General features: G+C 35.4%; 4 protein-coding genes across 5 annotated transcripts; 2 read left to right on the plus strand and 2 right to left on the minus strand.

Annotated features, from left to right (window-relative positions):
• The first annotated feature begins 1,445 nt into the window (after window positions 1-1,445).
• LOC106440164 (transcription factor HHO2-like) lies at window positions 1,446-3,169 on the plus strand. The gene is made up of 4 exons (XM_013881763.3): window positions 1,446-1,770; window positions 1,862-2,470; window positions 2,584-2,660; window positions 2,757-3,169. Exons 1-4 carry the CDS (start codon window positions 1,644-1,646, stop codon window positions 3,057-3,059), a joined length of 1,116 nt encoding a protein of 371 aa, XP_013737217.1. The 5' UTR covers window positions 1,446-1,643; the 3' UTR covers window positions 3,060-3,169.
• A 3,027-nt stretch (window positions 3,170-6,196) lies between these two features.
• On the plus strand, window positions 6,197-10,754 carry LOC106440162 (tRNA(adenine(34)) deaminase, chloroplastic). Its single transcript, XM_022696055.2, has 4 exons — window positions 6,197-9,727; window positions 9,802-9,889; window positions 10,089-10,216; window positions 10,291-10,754. The coding sequence occupies exons 1-4, from the start codon at window positions 6,357-6,359 to the stop codon at window positions 10,553-10,555; spliced, it is 3,852 nt and encodes a 1,283-aa protein (XP_022551776.2). The 5' UTR covers window positions 6,197-6,356; the 3' UTR covers window positions 10,556-10,754.
• A 257-nt stretch (window positions 10,755-11,011) lies between these two features.
• LOC106440166 (mitochondrial protein import protein ZIM17) lies at window positions 11,012-12,090 on the minus strand. 2 transcript variants are annotated; one of them, XM_013881770.3, is made up of 4 exons: window positions 11,783-12,090; window positions 11,560-11,665; window positions 11,348-11,476; window positions 11,012-11,228 (listed from the first exon to the last, which is right to left on the minus strand). In XM_013881770.3, the coding sequence occupies exons 1-4, from the start codon at window positions 11,926-11,928 to the stop codon at window positions 11,121-11,123; spliced, it is 489 nt and encodes a 162-aa protein (XP_013737224.1). In that variant the 5' UTR covers window positions 11,929-12,090; the 3' UTR covers window positions 11,012-11,120. The 2 variants fall into 2 exon arrangements, with proteins under 2 accessions (XP_013737224.1, XP_013737223.1); XM_013881769.3 differs by having other exon boundaries at window positions 11,348-11,482; window positions 11,783-12,069.
• Window positions 12,091-13,677: 1,587 nt separating this feature from the next.
• On the minus strand, window positions 13,678-17,646 carry LOC106440163 (phosphate transporter PHO1 homolog 1-like). The gene is made up of 12 exons (XM_013881762.3): window positions 17,347-17,646; window positions 16,955-17,258; window positions 16,398-16,852; window positions 16,247-16,318; window positions 15,991-16,120; window positions 15,581-15,704; window positions 15,227-15,476; window positions 14,978-15,127; window positions 14,749-14,901; window positions 14,364-14,642; window positions 14,141-14,277; window positions 13,678-14,039 (listed from the first exon to the last, which is right to left on the minus strand). The coding sequence occupies exons 1-12, from the start codon at window positions 17,569-17,571 to the stop codon at window positions 13,949-13,951; spliced, it is 2,370 nt and encodes a 789-aa protein (XP_013737216.1). The 5' UTR covers window positions 17,572-17,646; the 3' UTR covers window positions 13,678-13,948.
• Window positions 17,647-22,897: the final 5,251 nt, after the last annotated feature.

Raw genomic sequence — 22,897 nt, forward strand, 5'->3', positions numbered from 1 at the left:
TATTGTTGACTCGACTCATCTAGCAAGTACAAAATAGTTTCTGTAGAATATTTTCACTTATATTATAAGTTTATAACCGTATGAGTTTATACCAACAGTTTCACTTTCACCACAAACTATTTAACCTTTTCAAAATGAAACATATTAAGGAACCGAATCGTCTATATGAACGAAGCATAAATGGAAAAAAAGTTCTAAAACGACAACAACAAAACCAAACGCACAACAACAAAATAAGCTAGTAGTGACAAAAGCAAATCTGGTTGCAATCAAAATTGAATAAGAATTTGTCACGTGGGCACGCACTATAGAAGCGCGTGAACATTGATAACTGAAAAATGGCTCTTGGGGAGAATCAAAGGTCGGATTCTTCTTTTAAAAAATTTCTTTGTTTTCTCGTGATTCTTGTTTTCCTCCCTAACTTCTCAAAGAATATTCCTTTCACCAAATTAACTCATTCTCCATTTCAACTTTTGCTTACTAAAATATCTAAACAAATAACGTAAATAGCTGGTGAGATTATCATGAGGAATCTGGACTATTTACACTACAGTTAACAATATTATTGATTAGGTAGATAACTTTTTCTTTAGGATTATTTGTTACTTGTTAGAATGACATATACAAATTCATAAACAAATAAATATTGGTTTCATACATGTATTTTTTTATACAATCAGAAATTAATCTGAATTTTAATATTCGGTTAGTTTTTTCAATTTGAGTGTAGCCGTCGACTAATATAATTAACAGAATATGCTACCCCATTTTATTTGTAACAAAACAAAATTGTAGAATCTGGTACAATATAACCCCATTTTATTTTTAGCAAAACAAAATTGTATAATCTGGTCGTTTTAGGGCATTATCTCCATTAGAATGTACAAATGAGATTACATAAAACTCTGGATTTTCTTTTGTTTATTTCTGGGAAAAGCTACAGCATCTCCAGAGAATTTTAAAATTATCTAATTGTTATTAACATATTTTGATTAAACATTTAAGTTATAATATTTTAAATAAAATTACAAGAACTTATAAATAAATATATAGTTGAAAATTTTCTCAAAAAAACTTTTAGATTTTTATTAAAGACACCGTTTCTTTATCTGTTAACTATTTTTAAGTTATTTTACTAGATTAAATATCCAGCAAGAATCTATGTGTTATAAATTTCTAAATATGAGTCTTAATTTAGCAAATGCTGTAAATGTTGAGTTGAGTTTGGAGAGACAAAGATATATGTAATGTCGAGTCTTCGTTCTTATCTAAAACGAAAACAGCTTTAAAGAGATTGAGAATAGTGACGTCAGCTTTTCCAGCTCAATCCAGATGCGACCAAACCCGAATCTGATCCCTCGAATATTCACACAACACCGAACCCCACACCTCCTCAATTTTACATTTCTACCCTTTTAGAAAAGTTTAGAGATTCGTTTTAGGTACGCGACGCCCCGACCTCGAACCATTTTCCTACATTCATGTCCTAAAAACTCTCTCTCTCCATCTCTCGAGAATTTTCTCTCGACGTTTATTCCTCTCCGATTCCATTTAGATCCAATATTCTTTCTAAACGAAACTGTACCCACTCCTCTATAGATCTAAAACCATTTACTTCCTTACCATTATAGTAAGTTCAGAAAATGGAGAATGATTACGCCCAGAAAATGCAGAGATGTCATGAATACGTTGAAGCTCTTGAAGAAGAACAAAAGAAGATTCAAGTCTTTCAACGAGAGCTTCCTTTATGTTTAGAGCTCGTCACGCAAGGTAACTAACAAAAAAAAATCACATATTTTTATCTCAACTCTGTCAACATATTAATCAGTTTTCAAATGGGTTTTGGTTTGGATTTATGTAGCTATAGAGGCGTGTCGGAAGGAGCTGTCCAGTACATCGACGACCTCAGAGCAGTGTTCAGAGCAGACCACTAGTGTTTCTGGTGGTCCGGTCTTAGAGGAGTTTATTCCGACCAAGAAGATCGAGGAAAACGGCGAACATGAATCTCCAACACCTGAAGAGATCGGGAACAACGTTGATAAGAAAAAATCAGATTGGCTCAGATCTGTTCAGTTATGGAACCCGTCACCGGATACAAACGAAGTGTCTAATCCGGAGCGTGTAGTAGGTAAGAAGGCGAAAGTGGTTGAGGTGAAACCAAACAACAACAACAACTGCGGTGGGTTTCAGCCGTTTCAAAGGGAGAAAAAACGCGTTTTCTCCGAGACTGATCTTCAGCCGGCGGCGGTGAAAGCGGTGGCTTCAGCTCCGGCGGTGAAAGTGGTTGCTTCGGCGCCGGCGACGACCACTAGTTCCACCACGGAAACATGCGGTGTGGGTAAAGGGGGAGAGGAACATTTACATCAGCAACAATCGCAGTCGCAAACGCGTAGAAAGCAAAGGCGGTGTTGGTCGCCGGAGTTACACCGGCGGTTCCTTCACGCGCTTCAGCAGCTCGGAGGATCACATGGTAAAATATTTAATTTCATGACTCATGATTATCTCTTTTCTGATTGGGTTAGTTGATGATTATTGATTAGATTAATAAAGTAATATTTTGTTTTATTTGGGGTAATTTTGCAGTTGCTACACCAAAACAGATCAGGGATCATATGAAAGTCGATGGATTAACAAACGACGAAGTTAAAAGCCATTTACAGGTTACTATTAATCTTCTCTCTAGATTTAATTTGAAGATTTTTGAAATCATTTTTTTGGTAATTAACCTTTCAAATACTATTTTGTGCAATATTCAGAAATATAGACTTCACACAAGAAGGCCAGCGACTACGGTGACGGCGCAGGGTAACGGAAACTCGCAACAACCGCAGTTTATGGTGGTCGGAGGGATATGGGTGCCGTCGCCACAAGACGTTCCTCCACCGTCAGATGTAGCCAATAACGGTGGTGGTGCGTATGCTCCATTGACCCTGCAACCACCACCACAACCACTACCACCGCAATCTCCTAAACGCTCGGTGGAGAGAAGTAGCGGCCGGTGCAACTCACAGGCGGCATCTTCTTCTACGAACACGACAACTTCTTCTCCTGTTTCATAGTGTGGGTTTGATTTTTTAGGTTTGAAGGAAGTGAATGTAAGATTTGTAACCAAAGAGTGTTCTTTCATTAGTATGTACACGAGGTAAGTAAAGAGTCTTTGTTTTCTATCTTTTGGATATTCCCTTGTTGCTTTGTTTTTTTTTTTTTTGTGTTTAAGTTTTGACAGATTTTGGTGATTGCATATACTATATAAGAATTTAGAATAATACATGAAATAATTTTCAAGTTTCATTGTTAATTAGATTTCAGGCTTTTATCCACTCACTTGTATTTTTGAATTTGTGTGAAGGCGATTATAGACAAACATATATCATCAAAGAACACAATTAGAAACTTTCCCTTGAGAAGGATCAGAATATAATCGGAAGGTTAATTATTATTACTGCGGGTCACCTGCACGTCCCAAAAACAGTTCTGGTCTTCCGGAAAAGGTTAATCAAAGATCTAAGATGAATGAGAATCACGTGTGTGATGAGGATGTATTTGGTGTGACAATTAGATGCGCTTTATTAATATGGTAACGCTTGATAAAAGAAGGCACGTAAAACGTGGCAGGCCATGAATCATTTATTCATTGACCGAACCAACCATTTACAGTTCACAGAATAATCAAATCTATCATTTGCATGGCAATTCGTAAAAGTCTTTGTCTAAATAATCCTAACGTGGTCCTGATCTGGATCTTAGTTAATACTTAATTAATACTAGTAAATCTTAAATCAAATCAATATTATAATATATACGTTTTTTCTTACAAATCCAATGTTTAAAAAGTCCACAAGTTCTTGGGTTGACTTTTTGAAAAGAGAATTTTCCCACCGTTTTTGTTTTTGTTTCTGTTGGGCCTATTTTCCGTTCTTATGTTCTCATATACGCCCTGCTCTTCCTCTTATTCGGCTGTCTTTGAGGCATCAGCCAGTTCTCAGGGACGTCCCTTCGGTCTTGTCCTCGCCGGTGCTTTTGCTCATGGCTTCTATCTTGTGTATCCTCTTTTGTGACTTTGAATCATAGTATGAAACTCTCAACTTCTATGTTAGTGAATTTGTAGTTCTGTCGCTCATGTTTGGTGAGAACAATTTCTTTTAGGGTTTTAGGATTAAGCTAAGACGTCGAACTCTCTATTGAGATTTTACACAAGAATGAGATGTGCAAGCAAGCATAGGGGACCAATGGGATCTATATGGGTTTATAAATGCGGTTATCAAACATATCATTCGAATTCAACCATGTCTTTCTTCGTGATTTTCTTTTTTCACAATCTAAGTGTGTGTTTTATACCATATCCTTTCTAGAATTTGCAACTAGAAACCAAAATTTGGAATTGAAAAAAAATGGCATGGTATGTTTCTCTCCCGTCCATAATGTGATATTTGAGTGCGTAAATAACCCTCACGTTCTTTCCTGATAGTAGTGAGAGTAAATATCCAAACATTTAAATGTGATTTTTAGTGATTGATATTAAGGTCTTGATCATACTTTGGTCTAGTTCCTGTGTTCCTGATGCTTTAGCTTTTAGTTGCCATTAACCAAAAACCTGAGTTCTAAGGCTTGCATTTGCTAATGTTTATACTTTCTGTTTCGAATCTCCTTTTGTGATGGTTGTTCCTTTCCTTATACAGAAAATCACAGAACCAACATAAGTTTTGGTTTTAGATTGCTCTTGCTCTTTAGGAATCTGAATTGATTTTGCCTTATGAACCCATTAATTCTCTTCTTCACTAAGAAAGATGTATCACAGCTAGAGATGGGTTCGCGGATCGACCCGTCCCGCTTGACCCGCTAACCCGCGGGTCGATTCATTTATTTTGACTCAAAATTTCGACCCGCGAAGAAAAAATCGTATACCTGCACCCGTCCTGCTTAGATTTGCGGGTAATCAACAAGACCCGCATGTAATATAAATTTAAATAAAATAATTATTTTAATTATATATTAATTATTTTTTATAAAAATATTTATAATTAAATATTTATAATTAAAATTATATAATTTTTAAATATTTTAAATATTTTTTACGAAATATTTTTTTACAGATTTTTTTTTTATTTTTTGCGGGTTGGTGGGTATCCGCGATTCAAATTCGGCTGATCCGCATCGACCCTGTTTAAAAACGGCTCAACCGCACCCGCATCCGCACGTTAAATCTTTTGAATTGGCCGACCCGCACCCGCTCTGCCGTGGATCAAACAGTGCGAGACCCGCGGGTAAAGAGTTAAATTCTCAGTTGTAATCACAGCTTTTTTCCCCATTCTCTAAAAATTCCCATGTTTAAAATCACTTAGTAAAGCTAGTTTTGACATCACAGTACGAAATAGCTGAAATTATTGGCATTTCACAAGATGTCCTATTGGATTCAAGAATCCAAATTATGAAGTGTTAACAGGACTGAACCAAAGCGTATGTAACTTCCATATACACTCTTATTTCTCTAAGAATGACAGTATAACTTTGAGGACTATTGGCAATCTTGAAAGAGCAACGAAGAGAAAAGTCTTTGATGCAACAACTGGCTATCTCTGTACTGGAACTCTGATCTATAATCTTCGGCTGTTCCATAACGCAATTCTCTGACATAAACAGATGTTCGCCCTTTCTTAATCAGGCAATGCTGACCATAATATGTTTTGGTCTATCAAAATTTGACCATAAAAACCTAACACCCGACATTGGTAATATTGATCTATTTAAACTAAACACTTAAGTTTTAGTCTATTAGACTATTACACAACAAAATTATTACATTATATATATATAATCTTACAAACAAGTCCTTCATGGACAAGTTCATAGATGTTGGTGTACAAGTTAAAGACCCTAACACATTATGAACAATTCTTGATAAGCAAATACCAAGTTGACCAAAAAAAAAAAAAAAAAAAAAAACAAGAAGTGGTAGTTTCTAGTACCATTTTTGTATAAATGTTAAATTTTGCAAGATTGAATATTTTTGTAAAGGGCTGAATAACAAAAACAAAATATATTTACAAATTACACCAGAGGTTCGATTTTCGACTTAACCGGTTCCATATCTTTTTCCGACCTCTAATACGGCCCAATATATTAAAAAGGCCTAATAAAAAAGCCCAGAGTATACTCAATTTGGACTCGGTCAGATTCAGGTTTTACCAACTGAGTCGTACAGAGCTGGTTTTTTATAATGACTCGCTAATTGTCGTCTTCCTCTGCAAAATCAAATCCCCCACTTACTTTCCCATGTAAAATCTCTTATCATCGAGATCACAACAATGGTCTCCTCCTCCTTCTCTGCTTAACGAGTTACCTCATCTTCGCCAATAATGTTCAACACATACACAAACTCAGTTCTGTGGCCGAGGAATCACCATGGTTACTGCTCCTTGGTCCCCGAGAGATCTGAATCTTACCGACTCGCGAAACCGTCTCCGAGATGTTGCTGCGCCGCTTCTCTCTCGCGCTGTTGCGGCTGCTCGTACTCACCACCCTCCTTTGTGAAGCCTAAGGTGTCGATAAACCCTGGATTCGTGCTCTATGGCCTCAGACAATCCACGCTTATTCAGTGGCCTAGGAGGTTGATGATTGGTGTTGGTGTGGGTGGGAGTCGTTGTGAGGACGATTTGCATTGTTGTGATTCTGAGGTTTATCCTTCTTGTGGCGTCGCAAGAAGAAATCGAAGGTTTAGGGTTAGGGTTTCGGATGAATCGAATGAGTGTTGTGAAGATGATGTAGAGGCTATGATTTCGTTTTTGAGTGAGGAACTGGTAGATGAGGGTAGAAACTGTAGTAGAGTTGAAGAGAAGAGGAAAGTTAGGTATGGAAAGGTTGATACTTTTGGTAGAGTTAAGAGGGAGGGAGTGGAGAGACCTCAAGGATTTGGTAGGCAGGAGTATAGGCGAAATGGGGTTAGAGAGAATGTGAAGTTAGAGGAGAAAAAATATGAGTGTGAGCATTGTGGTGGGAGGAAGAAAAAGTCTCAGCTGGAGAGTGAGACTCAGCGTGGTGCTAAGTTGGTTACTGGTGGGGAAACTATTAGGAGGAAGGAAGAAGGAGAAGTTCGACCAACAAGGACAAAGAGTTCCAGTTGTTCATCGTATTATTCTCTTGCTTCTTCAGGGGATTTCGAGAGTGAAGCTGAGGATGAAGAAGAGGAGGATGTGGAGTTTCGTCGCGAGAACTTGAGAAGTTCTGAGAAGAAGTTTTTTGAACAGTCAGCCAAAGGAATGAAATCTAGAAAGGAAGTCTCTGAGATGCATTCGAGGAGAAAGAGGGACGAGAGTTCGAGCTATGGCAAGCAGGTATTTGAGGAAGGGGAAAATTCAAACCGGGCAGTGACTACGAACCAGAGAAGAAGAAGAAAGCAGATTAGTCAAACTGGTAACAGAGTGTCTGAGTCGACGGGAAATTATGAAGAAGATTTGGAAATTCATGAGATCCATGTTAACGATGTGGAGACGAATTCCCAAAATCAAAAGATCTTTGGTGAAAGGGAGGACGAGAGAGTCCACTCTATTGTTAATGATTCTGAAAGAGAAAATATTGAGAATTCTCAGCAGCAACTGAAGGAAAGATTTGGTGCTCGTTATAGCTGTGAGGAAAGAGTGTCTGAGATGCGCAGGAGAACCAAATATAGCAGTAGCCAGGAGGAAGGTATACATGTACGCCAAAATGTTCCAAAACCGATAAATAATCGGCAACCTCCGGTGGAGGAAAGGATATCTATGCAAGCGGGTATGGGGACGAGTACTGAGCGCTTCTCTGGAAGTTCAGAAATCTATAACACAAACATCAAAAATACTTATGTCTCGCAAAGCGAAGAACAGATTAGAAACCACGAAGTAAATGCTGGCGTGGTTTCTGGATTGCAATCAGAAGGGAGACAGCAAGATTATCCCATTGAACTGATACAATCTGATAGAACTTCAGTGTCTGTATCTCATACTAGTGATGTAGTAAGGTATACAGAAATTGAGAGAAAATCTGAGAAGAGGCTAATTGGTCAAGAAAGTACTACAACTGTGCAGATGGACAGCAAAGCAGGAAAAAGCGGTGCTAACTCGACAAAAGAAGGTCAAAAGGCCATAGGGTTGCAAAGTTTTCAAGAAAAGCTGTCTGAAGAGCCCTCCAGTTCACAATCATCTTTGACTTTGGTATCTGGAAACAGAATGCAGCTGGTAGATTTGGTTTCAGAGGAGATGAGAGGATCTGAAACAACACTGATTCCTCCTACTTCTCAGCTAGTAAGCAGAGGCTCAGGAAAAAGTTATGGAAGTGGTGGAGCTTTCATTCAAGAAAGTTCTCAGGGAACATCAGAAACTGGTTATCCAACAGCCTTTGAACATCCAGGAGGAGCAGGAGCTATTGTTAATAGTCAGTCTGCTGGAGAACGGATGAGATTTACAACACAGGAAGATGCTCTAGGTTCTGCCCAACGGTTGGAACAGTCATCAGAGAAATTTATTGGGGAGTTTGTGAAAAAGGCCAAGCATGAAGTATCAAATTCAGAGACTGAGGAGCGAAGAGCTGAAAGTAATCAGTTGAAGAGGCGGGACTCAAGGCGTTCATCTGGTGGTTCAGGAGCAAAGGGACCTTCAGATGAAATGTGGGTCACGGATTCTGCTCAGGGAACTCCTCAGCCAGTACCCACAGAAGGCAATGCAGCAGAGGGAAATGCTATTTTAAAAAGAAATGGCAGGTCCTTGTGGAGCGTTATCGCTGATATTGCTCGGCTAAGGTGGGGCTCACGAGCTGGAAGCCCGACCTCGAGTGCAAAGCCCACTGGAAAGAGTTCACCCAACGAGTCAGTTAGCAGTGCAACATGGTTTTCTGGGCGTGAGCATGACGGAAGCAGTGAGGATAACTCAAAAGCGGAAAGAGTTTCGCCACAAGAAGCTGCTCTCCCAGATCAGTTAGAAGTTAGTCAAACTTCGTCAAGGAGCCAATTTGAATCTTCTGATGCTACGGAGCGGAAGCAGCAATCTGGCAGGCATGAAGGTGTAGTCTCTTCACCACCATCCACAGTATTAAAAGGTGGCTCTACATCTTATCGCATGCCTTCCACATCTGATAATCAAATTGGTGGCGTGGATGAAGATGATGAAGGTAGAGAATTTGAATTTTGGCTTTCTGAAACAGCTTCGACAGAGGTGCCAATGAGACTGCCTAGTCGAAACCTGATAAGATCTCCTGCTATCAAGGATCCATCAGAATCTAGTCCCACCGAGGTATCCACCGGTCAAAACGTGACTATGGGAGGAGGAAGACGCTACCAGCCTCGTGTTCCTGAAATGGATGCAGAAGAAAAGCCGTTAATATTTCCAGCTCGCAGCATAAGGTCTCCTGTTGAAAAGGAACCTTCAAAATCCCTTCCCAGCATGGTATCTGGCAGTAGTAGCTTAAGAGGGCAGGTGGAACAACAACAGCCTCTAAGTGCAAAATCCCAGGAAGAAACAGGTTCCACATCGACAGGCTCCCCGTTGACACAAAGGAAACTTCAGAGGAACAAACAGGTTGTGAGGGACAGTTTTGAAGAATGGGAAGAAGCATACAGAGTAGAAGCTGATAGGCGAACAGTTGATGAAATATTCATGAAGGAAGCGTTAGTAGAAGCTAAGAAAGCTGCTGATATGTGGGAAGTACCTGTAGGGGCTGTGCTTGTGCATGACGGGAAGATTATCGCTCGAGGTTATAACTTGTAAGTTTAATTTTCTGTCAACTCCTTTTTCATTCAATACTTTTCTGCTGGATTCATATAGTCTTGTGTTTCAGGGTGGAAGATCTTCGGGATTCAACCGCCCATGCAGAAATGATTTGCATTCGAGAGGGTTCCAAAGCACTTCGTTCATGGAGGCTTGCGGTAAACTTTTCTTTCTCGCTCTCTTAAACACCTTCCCTCATGGGTGTGGGGAAATATACACATTTGTTACATTGCAATAGCAGGAATAGTATATGAGCATAAGAGTTCAAGTTTTAGCAAGTTAAAATAAAAGCGATCTCAACGATTACTAGTCAGGGTTTTGATACGTGTATCTTTGACTTGCCTATTCTTCCAACAGGATACAACACTTTATGTAACACTAGAACCATGTCCAATGTGTGCGGGAGCAATACTTCAAGCAAGGGTCAACACTCTTGTGTGGGGTGCTCCCAATAAGCTTCTCGGAGCAGATGGCAGCTGGATCAGGTAACTTCTGGAACTGAGAAATGTTGTTATGGAACATTGCAGAGTCAAAATCGTTGAACATGATTACGTTTCAGGCTGTTCCCTGGAGGCGAAGGAAATGGATCAGAAGTTTCAGAAAAGCCACCGCCTCCAGTTCACCCGTTCCATCCAAAGATGACAATCCGGCGAGGAGTTCTGGAATCAGAATGTGCTCAGACAATGCAACAGTTTTTCCAGCTGAGGAGAAAGAAGAAAGACAAGGACTCAGATCCACCGGCTCCTACCGATCATCACCATCATCATCATCCGTCGAAACTCCTCAACAAGATGCATCAAATCTTACCCTTCTTCTGTCTGTAGAAGCTTACCTCCAAATCTTCAGTGTTCACGTATCTTTGACGGAGCCAAACCACGGTACAACTTTTGCATCTGATGTGTTCAGAATTGTATATTTATGTCCACTGTCCTTTGTTACCGTCTGAAGACCAGGTTGGTTTATTGTAATGTTAATGCACACTTTCTATCGAGTTCTGGGATATATAATCTTATTTGTTAAAAAGTGGGTTATGTTATGCCTTGATACTAGTTGATTAAAAAGCTGTTTATTATTGGGAAAATGCCCTAAAACTAAAAGCATAACGATACTTTTACCAATTGTTTCCTGCACCTTCCATCTCAACAAAATGGCTTCACATTCAATCATTAGGAAGGAATAGTAGGAATGTGGTTGGGAATTATCTTTCTGATGGCCATGACAGCCTAAAATTTCTAGCTCTCTTTTCTATCACTACATTTTCCCATGTATATACCAACACATTAATTCAAAAATAATACTTTTCTTCTGTTGTATTCTTTGTGGAACATAGCTTTACTTGTTATCATAACATATCTGAGATAAAAAAGAACAAAACTGATTCAAGCTTTATCAAACTTGATCGATACCCAAATCCTTAGAGGTTTCTTGGCGGAAGTCGTACTCAACAATGAGACCGAGATTGTCAACCAGTTGATGATGCTGAAGACATCCACCACACTGCCAAAGGAAGACAATCAAACCAAATGACAATCTTTTGTTTTGACTCTTGGACATCTAACCAAACATGTGGTGTTCACAAGTTGATCATATTCAAGAAAACAGGAGCAAAGTATTACCTGGACAAAGACAAGGCCACGTTCATAGGCCAGCCGATTGATAAGCCGCTTTGTTCTTTCTCCGCATGAGTTGCAACTGAATTCCACAAGCAAACTTCTTCTTGGTAGTTTAATATCTACCGAAGCAACCTGTCCCTACCATAACAAACAACAATACCAAAGTCTCAGACAAGAGACACAAACACCATTAAGACCCTACTTCATTGAACTACCTCTGAGGAACCCTTTGATTCTTCTTCATCAGTCAGAGACCAACAAACAGAACACGACCGGTTCCTTTGCTTGCGTGGCACCTCTATCACGCGAGCAGTTCTCGAACTGGAGAAACAACAAAAGGATGAGTCTTTAGGAGATTTTCGTGAAGGTAAGAGAAGTTGAGATGAGACCCACGAAAGGAAACGTGATGGAGAAGAGAGAGAGAGTTAAGCTTAGGACCTGTGTAGAGACGATATAAGGCTTTGTTTGTACGAGAGAAGATGCGGCTTGTAGAAACTGATTGGCTTCCGGTTGGTAATCGGACAATAAATTGGAGCGATAACCGGAGATAAACCGGCCACCGTATTCGCCATGTTTAGCGTCATTGTCTTCGTGTTGTCTCTATCGAAGGTAAGATAGTGGTTAGGTCTAGGACGGAGGAACGGTCGCCGTTGATTTTCTCCGTTTCAACGTCTCAGATCTCGCCACCTCAGCTAGACATAAGTTTTAATCTTTCTGCCCGACCAAAATCATTATAACACTGTTTTGTAATTATTGATTGGCAAAATCATAGTTTTTATTTGTTTTTTAAAACCTTAGTGTTTTTTTTTTGTCAACAAAATCTTAGTTTACTTTTGTAAATAACCTAATTTTCAGTACAAAATATTTTAATATTATAATAACATAGATATCATATATACTTTTATGTCATTTCAATTAGAAACATGAAATTAAAGTAATATTAATTTTTAAAAGGTATGTTCTAATTTTCAGCACATATTTCTCTCGCCAATTGAGATTTGCATTGGCTATCTTAAATATTAACACTACAACCTTGAAGTTACAAAATAATTAACTGGCAATTCTAAAGAAGAAAGGGGAAATTGTTTTTTTAAGGCAAAAAAATGATAAGTATGTCCTATTACGCTAATTTCTTTTTTTTTTACACTTTTTTCTTTTAATACCCTTTAATATTTTTCAAAATAAATCAAATAAATAGTTTTACAAACAAAAAAATAAAAAAATAGTAACTACTGATGAAATACCTATATCAACTTATTGGTATTTTTTTCTAGTTCTAAAAGTGTTTAAATCATAATTTCATATTTTGTTCTACAAAAAGTAGAATTGACATTCTACATAGTAGAACATGTAATCCATTTTTTTTCATTGAATCCAATATGTTTAGAATACATGATCTACGTAAATAATAGTAATCTAAAAATATTTGGAAAACACATTCCGCGCTTAATCTATCGTTCTAAAATCTATAGAATCCGGAATCTACACATTACTATAAATCTAAAACCTGTAGAAATCGAAATCTACACATTACTATAAATCTAAAACTAGTAGAAATCGATTTCAAACATGTTTATTGTGTAGAATACAGATTCTACGAATAAAGATAATCAGTTCCAAAAATATGGAAAGAGAATATTTAGAAATATTCTGCTTCCTTATATTTATTAAATCGATTTTTTTAAAGAAAATCATGATTTATAAAATCAACTTTTAAAGTTAAAAAATTAAAACATCGATTTGGAAACTTCTTCTCACACCATCTTCTTCTCCCTTTTGTTCTTCAAGGAGAAGAGAAAAATAGGTTTGATTAATTAGAAATCAAGTTTTCAGAGTTCATCTCGTGTTTGTTCGGTTCAAATCAAGTGAAAATCAAACCAGATTTAACCAACGAAAACCAGTAAATCGATTTGGAAGACTTACCTAGGCACGAGATCGATCGAACCTGAAGACGCGATCGATCGACTGACATGAGCTTGGCCGATCAGTATATGCTCCACATATTTTTGCTGTTCTAGATAAATTTATCAGGATCGACCGGTTCAGATGGAACTGTTGCTTACGGGATCAATCGATCCCTTTGAGAAAAAAAATTCGAACTTTAGTTTTTTTGGGGGGGATTTTTAATATTTTTTTCATTATTTAGTTTAAAATTAGATTTTAATATTTAATAATTGTTTTATTAATTGTAATTTTCAATTTTTAATTGAAATTAAGGGCACTGTTGCCATTTTGAAAATATTTAGAGTAAGAAGACATAAAATATATGAGATTAGCCTAATAGGACATAGTTATTATTTTTTTGGCCTAAAAAAACAATTTTCCCAAGAAAATAAGACAAACTCTTTTCGTATTTCTCCTTTTAATTTTTTATTTATGAAGAACAATGAGGAAAGAAGGGAGAAATAAGATTCTTTATAGTTACATCAATTTTCGGACAAGAATAATAATAACAATAATTATTTAAAAGATTCTTGATCAGATCACAAATACATGGTTGATCAAGAAAATAACAAATCCTCTTCTGCTCCCTTCTTTTTCTTCTCGTGTTCTTTCATATCTTTGACAAAGCTACTAATAATAATGATAATCTATTCCATCAGATCAGTCTTCTTCATCAACTTCTCTAAAAGGAAGTGGTACTGTCTTCACAGCTCGAAACTTCCCTGCATTATTTAGATGCTCATTCTCCAATCTGCAACAATGGTTTTGTTATTTTGCCCACACAAGCATCAGTACATTTAATCTTGAATCAGATACCCCAAAAAAAAAACTTGAAATAGAGATTAACTTTACCTGTAAAAGTTCCAATGTCCTCTCCTAATAACTTCAAGAGCAGCCAAGAATAATCCTGTAACTCTGTAATCCACATGCTCAAAACTTGAGTGTAAAACTGTTTGTAGCCATGCCAACCTCAGAACAAGATTTAGAACCTAAAAACAGAACATCAGAGGATAATAAAAACCATTTTCACTAGATTCATATGTTATTTGGCTGATAAACGATTTTGGATTTGTACCATGGAGAAGTAGTAAATATATTTTTGGCGAAGCATGAGTTGGTTCCTAAGCCAAGGGTTGTTGGAATTGCGTTGAAGTAAACCCCAATCTTTTACAAAGTCCCAAGACAATTGGTAAATTGTGGCTATGCTTGACATAGCCACCACAAGGCAGAGCCAACCAATGCTCCTCTCTTTCTCATAAGCCACTTTGGTTCCAGCTGCTAACATCGCTGACACGTACTTCCCCAAGTTCACTAGGTGGCTCGTTTCGCCTTCATCAAACCACCTCCTTGCACACTGTGGCAGAGTCTTTTTCAGTATTTTATAAAGGGGAAACCCTAACTTGGGAGAGAAGAAAGAGAAACTTGGGGGAAGAAGCAAGGATGTTTAATTTAATTTTTACCTGCATTGCTCTCCAGTAGTATGGTAGGAAGGAAACTGCATAGGCGAGATCTCTGTAGTACTTGACTCTCATACAATACCCATAGTCCTGTGTTGCGTAGCTACCTGTTATATAGTAGCAGGCTATGTATTCAAGGTTCCTTAGCATCGGTACCTGTGAGTTAACCCATTTTCAAAGATCAGATTTTGATTCAGGGTTTATGTAAAAGATCAGATTCTCATGTTATTACCTGGCTGCAAAGTTGATCAGCCATGAAGAAATCAAGCATCAAAACTTTGTAAAGAGGTGAAAAGACAATGTTTCTGATGACTGATATAAGCCGGTAACGACTTGATTTGCAGAAAATGTTTAAGGGACAAATCAGTATTAAGAAGAAGACCTGCAAAACCGCGACAATATATAACCAAACATATTTAGATTACAACTTTACAAAAAATGCAAAACACATGATGAAGAGTGATTAGTGTTTGTTAATTACCAGTAATAAAAGTCCAGGGATCACTTGAACTTGTCCAAAGGAGTAACCTTTTGCGAGAAGCGAGAGATGAGCAAACATGACACCGGTTATCACAGACATTGAAGCTGTACATATCAAGAACACATCTCTGAACTTGAGCTCATTTTCTGATCCAAGTTCGAATATGAAACTATAGTTTATCCTTGCTTTTCGCCACATAAATATGTTGCAACCATATAAGAATAAATGTAGAAACAAGAGCCCAAACATGCTGCAAACACACAAAAATATTAAATTTGCATTAACGTCTATTTGTTAATTTCTCATATATATGAAGATTACCATAATCATCAAGATTTTAATTAGATCACTCGCCTTAGTACAGGATATGCAGTTTCCATGTAGAAAGTGTTCTCAGGGTATTTTCTATACATTCCAGTCAAGTGAGCCACAATGATGTAGCCAGCAAGAAGAGCAACAAAGCAACCAGTGAATAGACCTGAATAGAGATTATAATTTAAGTACAAGATTAAACCAGACCCATATAATCTCAAACAAGAAAGTTTGATTACAAAGATTCTTCAGCAGACAAGATAATGTTATGCAACAGAGAATATAACAGAATGTGACGCTCTTAGTTGTCCACCCACAAAACTATAAGTTACATTTGTGGAATCCTAATGTGTTTTGTGATGGGGTCCAAATACTTTTTATTTTTGGTTGGTCTGACAAATAAAAATGTCACAAAATCTACAGGTAAAATGTTAAAGTTAAAAAGGTCTCACCAATGAAGAAGGTGACAGAGTGAGACTCTTTACGGTGGTGCGGTTTCAGATATTTCATTGCCTTTCTGCGATTTTCTCCTGCGAAGTGCTTGATGAACCACTCTTCAACTTCGTCTGATAGATTTATTACCTGTTATGTCCCAAGATTACAATCACTTTTAGATAAAGTGATAAGACAAGAGACAAGAGTGTAGGTGTCGATTTTCCGCTTGCACAGACATGAAAAACAAGAATCTAAAGTAGAGTTTCCATTTACCTTGTCTGAACTGTTGAAGTAAGAACTTTCAACCACTTTGAGATATATTGGAAGGATTTGTTTTCCAGTAACCTGAAACATCATAGTATGGTCTTGTAATTAAAAATGGAAACAAAATATGGTTGAAAAAATGCTCTGTTTCAAAGCTTACCTTATCGAAATTTTTGAGAATGTTCATGAAGGCTAACATGTTCAAGTTTCTGTAAGTTTTGAGATAATTCAACCCTTTGTACAGTTCTGTCAAAGCTCCTTTGATCATCTTCTCCGCGTGACTTAGTTTTTTCTTGCTGATTCTTAGCTTGTTTACTCCATCTGGACCACTTTTCTTCGACGATGATTTGTTTATCAAATCTTCTTTGATCATGTAACTTATAGCTGAGAATGTACGAGAAGGGTTTGTCAGTGGAATCTTTATCGTGAGATTCTTCCCCTGGCAGCTGAAAACTCGACCAGAAACCGTCCTCAACTTCGAGTTCTCGTTGTTGATTTTGATTTGTTCTTCTGATCTAGGAGACTCCAGTGCTTCTGTCCCATTGTTCTCCAAATCCTCTAAGCAAGATTCTTGAAGCTCTGTTTGCTCTGTTCTGCTCCTAATAGAGTCTTCCTCTGCATCAAGAAATAGAGCAAACTAAGTAAACCAATTCTTGAAATCCATGCAAACATATAACATTCAATATTTTATATGTTTGTGTGATATCTTATTATTACCACATAGGATGGTGCATGATATGGAGTCATCTTCTTTTGATTCTTGACTAGACTCTCCATTGGCTTGCTTTTGTTTAAAAGCATCTTTTAGCTCAATGAGTATCTCCATTTGCTTCTTCAAGCACTCTCCTCTCTCCAAGAACTCTTTCTCCTTCGTCTTGTAGAACTGATTCACTTTGTTAAGCTGTGTGTCCAGACACGTGAAGAACTCTTTCGCAGCATGGGTATCATCAGTAACCTTCTCCAGAAGTTCCGTCTCATACACGTCACTGTTACTTCCCGAAGAAGCAAGCTTCCTATGAACCTATTAAAAAAAATCAAAATCATTAATACAAAACAATGAATAGTTGTTAGGTAAATCACAAAGGATAGAGATATTAGTTTTAAAGTACTTTGATGGCTCTAGAGTGTTCCCGTTCCTTGTTACCGAAAAGGGAAAGGTTTCCTAAAGAAGACTTGATCGTTTTGATGAGAGAAGTTTCTGTGTGTTTGTTCTCAACTCCATTGGTTAACAAATGGATTTTCTTGAGTTCTTTCTTGAGCTGAGAGTAATCGACAAAGGCGTCTTTCCATTCAGGCACAAGCTGTCCCTCAAACTGCTTAGTGAACTTCACCATATCTTTTCTCTCTTAAGTCTTAAATTTGAGAAGAAGAGAGTGTGTTTGTTTTGTTGAGTGTAGGGCAAGAGAGGACGATGAGGTTTGTTTTATAGTGGACAAAAGAAAAGGCAGAGAAAGAGAAGAATATATTTGACTAGGCTTGCTTGCTCCTACTGATGATGCCTCACAAAGCACATTCTCAAATATCCTTCCTAAAACCAAATCACATGTTCAAATTTTTTTATCCTATGCTTCTTCAACTTGTGCTTTTAGGGAGGTAAATCTAGTGTCACGTGGGGACCTATGTTCTCGCCGGAATATATTCACCAATACTTTTCTGGTCGCCGGAGCTTCTTGTATCACTGTCCACAACTACAAATGTTTCATCTATGACTCTATGAGTGAAGCTTGTAACGAACTAGATGAACGGGTAAGGGTAATTTGGGTATTGTTGATTGGATAACCTGAAATAGTAAGTAGTTTGTTATGGACCAAAAACAAGTTAGGTGCCGAGGGACACAAAAGGTGAACTCAGATAGGACCAGCTCGATTTCCACTATGTTTTTTTTCGAATGGTAATGAGATTTTGAAAACATATCAATCTTAAAGAATCGTAAAAAGAAGAAGAACACCAACAACCAATCAAATTTTGATTTTCATTGTTACATATTACAATTGCGGATGTCAAAACCATGTTATAGCAGCCAAGTAATGTAAGTTTTTGCCAATCAGAACATGGATTGATGTTCTTTATAATCCACTTCCAGAAATACAAAATTACAATGCAATTAAAAAGTGCATATGCATGTAGAAATAATAGTTTACAGTGTTCTTTTTGCTTATTGCAAATTTTTAAGTGGCGGCAATGTCCTAGCATTAATTTGAAATGTAATTCAAGAAACCGAAGTGTGCAAAAAAAAATAATGCAATCTATAGCAGGTTCATCAAATTTTATAATAAATTTCATTTTGTAATATTTAAAAAACGCTCAACGTTCTATTGCAAACAAAAACAAAACATATATGCTTTAACACATAGTTTTTTTTTGATAAAGCTTTAACACATAGTTAACTGACTGTATTTTGCATAACCACAGAAACTTTCCATATTTTGTTTGATATCAAAGAATATAGTTTCGCATAAGCCTAGTTTCGCATTCTAGTAATAAACAAATATTATGCGACTTCAAATATGTTCACTGAGGGAACAAAAATTTGAGTTTTAGATGCCATTTTCGTAGTATGATTTTAATTATTGTCTTGTATTTTCTTGTTGTTCATTATTTTATATATTTTAGGCAAGACATTATTACAACGCACAGGATACCATGAAGCTTTTATGCACGCGGTTTCTAAGTACGTTTTTGAGCAACCATTCGAATGGATGGCATTGAAAGTGGTCATAATGTGCACAATACATATTCTATTCTCTGTACTACTAATAAAAATGGTAAATATTTTGCGGATAAGAAATATATATTTCAAACTTTTGTCTGCTAAAAAGATTTTCGGATAATGAATTATATTTCGCTACTGATGCTTCATACCTTCTGCCTAATATATTTAGAATGACCGGCGTTTACTACACATATAAAATTTTTTTTGTTATGTAAAAATTTCTTTCAGATTTTTACTATCAATATATTCCAAGGACGCAAAATAAAATAACTGATAAACTGGAACACGGTTCTCAAAATCTGCCTAGTTTTGTATAACCTTTTGAGGTAAAAAAAATTATATTTAGAAAACATAGGGTCAGTATAAGGAAAATACAATGAAGGCAAGATACGGCGTCCTTCCGATCACAGAGAGTCCATATATCATTGAAAGATACGTCTAAATTTAACGTTCAAACTCAAAGTCACACTACAGACACCCAAAAAACTTATTTACCCTAGTTATATCAAATTCCCTAAAACCTACTATGCTATTACAAATCTATTGTTTTATCGGTTCCTAAAAGATAAATGTCTCAATTTTTTTTAGGATTGTATATTTTAATTTTTCAATACAATTTTTATTAATTAATAATCGTGAAGTGTAAACTTAAAAAAAACTTTTTAAAATACTATTGGTTTAGAAATATGGGAAATTGGTAAATACAGAAAATAATAGATTTACTATCAAAATTTATTCTGTTTTAGTAATATGTGTAAAACACACATCATACATATTTTAGGAATATGGAGTATTATTTAACGATTGTTTATTTTAAATATAGAATTACTGAACCATAATAACACATTTGATTTTTTGGGAACCTTTTTTTTTTAAATCTGAATCGGCCGGTCAAACAAATAAAACCACAATCAACATGAGAATTTGTACTTGTTATATCATCTCTAACTCACTTCTATTTTTATCTTTATAATAGTATTTAAAGACAAAATGATTCTAATTTATTTCAATTTTTTCTTCTAAAGTAGAGATTGTTTTTTTCCTCTATTTATAAAGAAAGAAATAGTATTTATATATATTTTATTATATATATGAAAATTGATATTTTAGAAAAATATATTGGAGCAAAACTCATCTCTATTTTAGAGTTTTTCTATATTTTTTTAAAACAAATTAGCAAAATACATTGGAAAAGATATTATACATTTAAAACGAGGTGTTTTATTTTTTAAATCCGAAAACTTTGGCATAAATCCACGATATCACCCGTATTCGGCGAATCAAATCTTCAGTTATTTACTTTTGTTTGAATGTCTGAAATTCAACAACAATAACGTGTTTTCCTCTTTCCCTTTATTTGATACTATGATTAATTTATCTGTTTGATAAATTTTGAAATTTAGTTGTACGCTATAGTTTCATTAAATTAAGCTTTATTCGAAGGTATATAGTTAAATTTGTTTCGTAGTTGGCTAGTTTTAGCAATTTATTAGCTAAAATTAAAATTCAATCTGAATATAATTTTATGGATTTAAATCAACTGTGCTTTTTAGTTTTACAATTTAGAATGGTTGAAAACTGTGAGATTATAATGTTAATATTAGATTTTAAAATACCATTGTTTTAGAATAGTCCATGATTATATTAAGATAAAAAAAAATTATATTAAGATATGAGTTTTAGGGTTGGACATAAATACTTGACAGTTGACACTCGTCTCAAACCCGTTATTTGCTAAAGCCAACAATATAAACAGCCGAGACGAATAGCAAGTGGGGAGATTATGAACTTTGAAATTTTTTAAGAATTTATTGTTATTGGTTCTTGGATTTCAAAAATCTTAATAGAATCCATTGTTATTGGTTTAAGAATTTTCAAAATTCATTCAAATCTCTTGTTATTCAAAAAGTTTAGTTATTATTGATTCTCTAATTCTAACTAAATCTAGTGTTATTGAGACATGAATTCTATTTATTTTACTCATAAGACTCAACTTTCAAAATATCATATGTATCCATGTGATTTTCAAAATCCTTGTGATAAAAAACTAGAAAACAAAATAATTATTCTTACTAAATATCTACTGTACCTTAAATCCAAATTATATGTTCAAAACCATAATTCTTACATTTATATACTTTTAAATTTTTGAATATATAATTATTTTTAAAATATTATATTTTTAATATATATATTAATAATTACATTTACAAATTTTAATAATTTTAAAATATTTTTTAAATAGTTTCAAAAAACATTTTCGAATTTCGAATTTGAAAACATATATTCGAAATTATATAAAAACAACTTTTTTATTTTTTTTTATTTTTTATTACTTATACATCTATATAGCAAAGGGTAAAATAGTCTTTTACTTTTTAATGAAACTTATTTTGGTCATTTTCTTTTTTTTAATGCTCTTTTTGTGACAAAATCTTTTAAAATGGCTATTTAAGAAAATTGTTCAATTTTGTATGTATCAGTATTATTTTTTTTTAATTTGAAAGCAAAAAATAATAATGCTATATGATTTAGAAAATAAAAAGATTCTGTATTTATTTTACAAAAAAATGATAGAAAATAGATAATAAAAATTCATGAAAATTTATATCAATCTAAAAAAGTTATGATCAAATTTCATAAGTCAGTGTATATAAATTTTCACATTCCACGTAACTTTTTAAAATATATCAACTCTCCAAATTCATAAACTCTGCACAAATTAATCTCTCCTTAAATTGAAACTTGCAAGTAAGTCAAATACGAACTCTTATAAAAAAAATTAACTACACGATTTATTTGGACGTGTTACTTGTTTGTTAAACTAAAAACAGTTCATTTATATCTTATCGTTTGAAATTTATATCTTATTGTTTGAAAGATCGTCATATACGAGGCAAGTCAAGTAGCGAAAAAAGGAGAAAATTCAAATATCCAGCTTGTGTCCATATCTAATGAATTTGTTTAACATGATACAAGTTGTGTTTTCGAAATAGTATTTTTATATATCGTTTAATTCTGTTGTAAAAGTGAGAAAAAAATCTATTTTTATTCATAACATAGAGGTTTTTTATATAGGAGATTACACCGTCATAGATGAATGGAAAGATTACAAATCATAATCTTTTGGTTATGAGCCATCCACAATCTGATTCATAACACTCCTCCTTGGATGCTATAACCATTTAGAGCTTGTAATGTGCTTTAATGTTGTCTCATTAAAACTTTACCAGGAAAACCTAATTGGGACAAAACCATGGTGAAGGAAAAGAAGTACAACACACATTACTCCCCCTGATTTGGACATTACTGAAGGTCTCTTAGACCTCTCCAATTTTCTGCAATCCGTGGGTGATGAAGATCTTGGGCAGAATATGCTTCGTCCTCGAACATGATAGTTGGTTCTTCTTTACCATCGGCCATGCCACAATCTGATCGAACATATTGAGTCATCGACCTCAAATACACACACACGAAATCTTGGATGATGTTGCTGAGATATGTGTGTACCACCATGTGTAAAACATAACCTATCTGAAAACAAATCAACAAAACCAAATAACCCCTCTTTGGGCTGGTTAGTATAAAATAAAACAAAATCAAAGGCTTCTTCATCGTTCTTCTTATGGATCAATCACATCAGTGTCTAAAACAAGACTTCTACATCGTCCATCTCAGGATTAAATGGACTTCTTTATCGTCCACCTTTGGACATGGATCAGTGTCCAAAACAAGTGATCTCACGTCCATGTACTAGATAATGGGTGAGACTGGTCCATATTAAATCTCTTGAGTACCCTTTTCTGTATATACTATTTGATGCACAAGGATTTCATTGTTAATGTACTCAAGCTGTAATCCCAAACAAAACTTTATTTTCCAAGATCTTTCATCTCAAACTCTTTCTTGAGATATTCAACTGTTTGGGAAATTGTATTCAGAGGTTC

Source organism: Brassica napus, chromosome C2 (assembly GCF_020379485.1).
Source record: "Brassica napus cultivar Da-Ae chromosome C2, Da-Ae, whole genome shotgun sequence".
Taxonomy (NCBI): Eukaryota; Viridiplantae; Streptophyta; class Magnoliopsida; order Brassicales; family Brassicaceae; genus Brassica; species Brassica napus.

Excerpts from the sequence above, each read along its gene's own strand:
- LOC106440164 (XM_013881763.3), top strand. The coding sequence starts at position 1,644 with ATGGAGAATGATTACGCCCAGAAAATGCAGAGATGTCATGAATACGTT. Across the intron at positions 2,471-2,583 it reads GCAGCTCGGAGGATCACATG|TTGCTACACCAAAACAGATC; the intron begins GTAAAATATTTA and ends GTAATTTTGCAG. Across the intron at positions 2,661-2,756 it reads AAGTTAAAAGCCATTTACAG|AAATATAGACTTCACACAAG; the intron begins GTTACTATTAAT and ends TGCAATATTCAG.
- LOC106440162 (XM_022696055.2), top strand. The coding sequence starts at position 6,357 with ATGTTCAACACATACACAAACTCAGTTCTGTGGCCGAGGAATCACCAT. Across the intron at positions 9,890-10,088 it reads TTCGTTCATGGAGGCTTGCG|GATACAACACTTTATGTAAC; the intron begins GTAAACTTTTCT and ends TTCTTCCAACAG. Across the intron at positions 10,217-10,290 it reads GCAGATGGCAGCTGGATCAG|GCTGTTCCCTGGAGGCGAAG; the intron begins GTAACTTCTGGA and ends ATTACGTTTCAG.
- LOC106440166 (XM_013881769.3), bottom strand. The coding sequence starts at position 11,928 with ATGACGCTAAACATGGCGAATACGGTGGCCGGTTTATCTCCGGTTATC. Across the intron at positions 11,666-11,782 it reads CTTATATCGTCTCTACACAG|TTCGAGAACTGCTCGCGTGA; the intron begins GTCCTAAGCTTA and ends TTGTTTCTCCAG. Across the intron at positions 11,229-11,347 it reads GTGGCCTTGTCTTTGTCCAG|TGTGGTGGATGTCTTCAGCA; the intron begins GTAATACTTTGC and ends TTCCTTTGGCAG.
- LOC106440163 (XM_013881762.3), bottom strand. The coding sequence starts at position 17,571 with ATGGTGAAGTTCACTAAGCAGTTTGAGGGACAGCTTGTGCCTGAATGG. Across the intron at positions 16,853-16,954 it reads ATCATGCACCATCCTATGTG|AGGAAGACTCTATTAGGAGC; the intron begins GTAATAATAAGA and ends TTCTTGATGCAG. Across the intron at positions 14,040-14,140 it reads GGACATTGGAACTTTTACAG|ATTGGAGAATGAGCATCTAA; the intron begins GTAAAGTTAATC and ends CCATTGTTGCAG.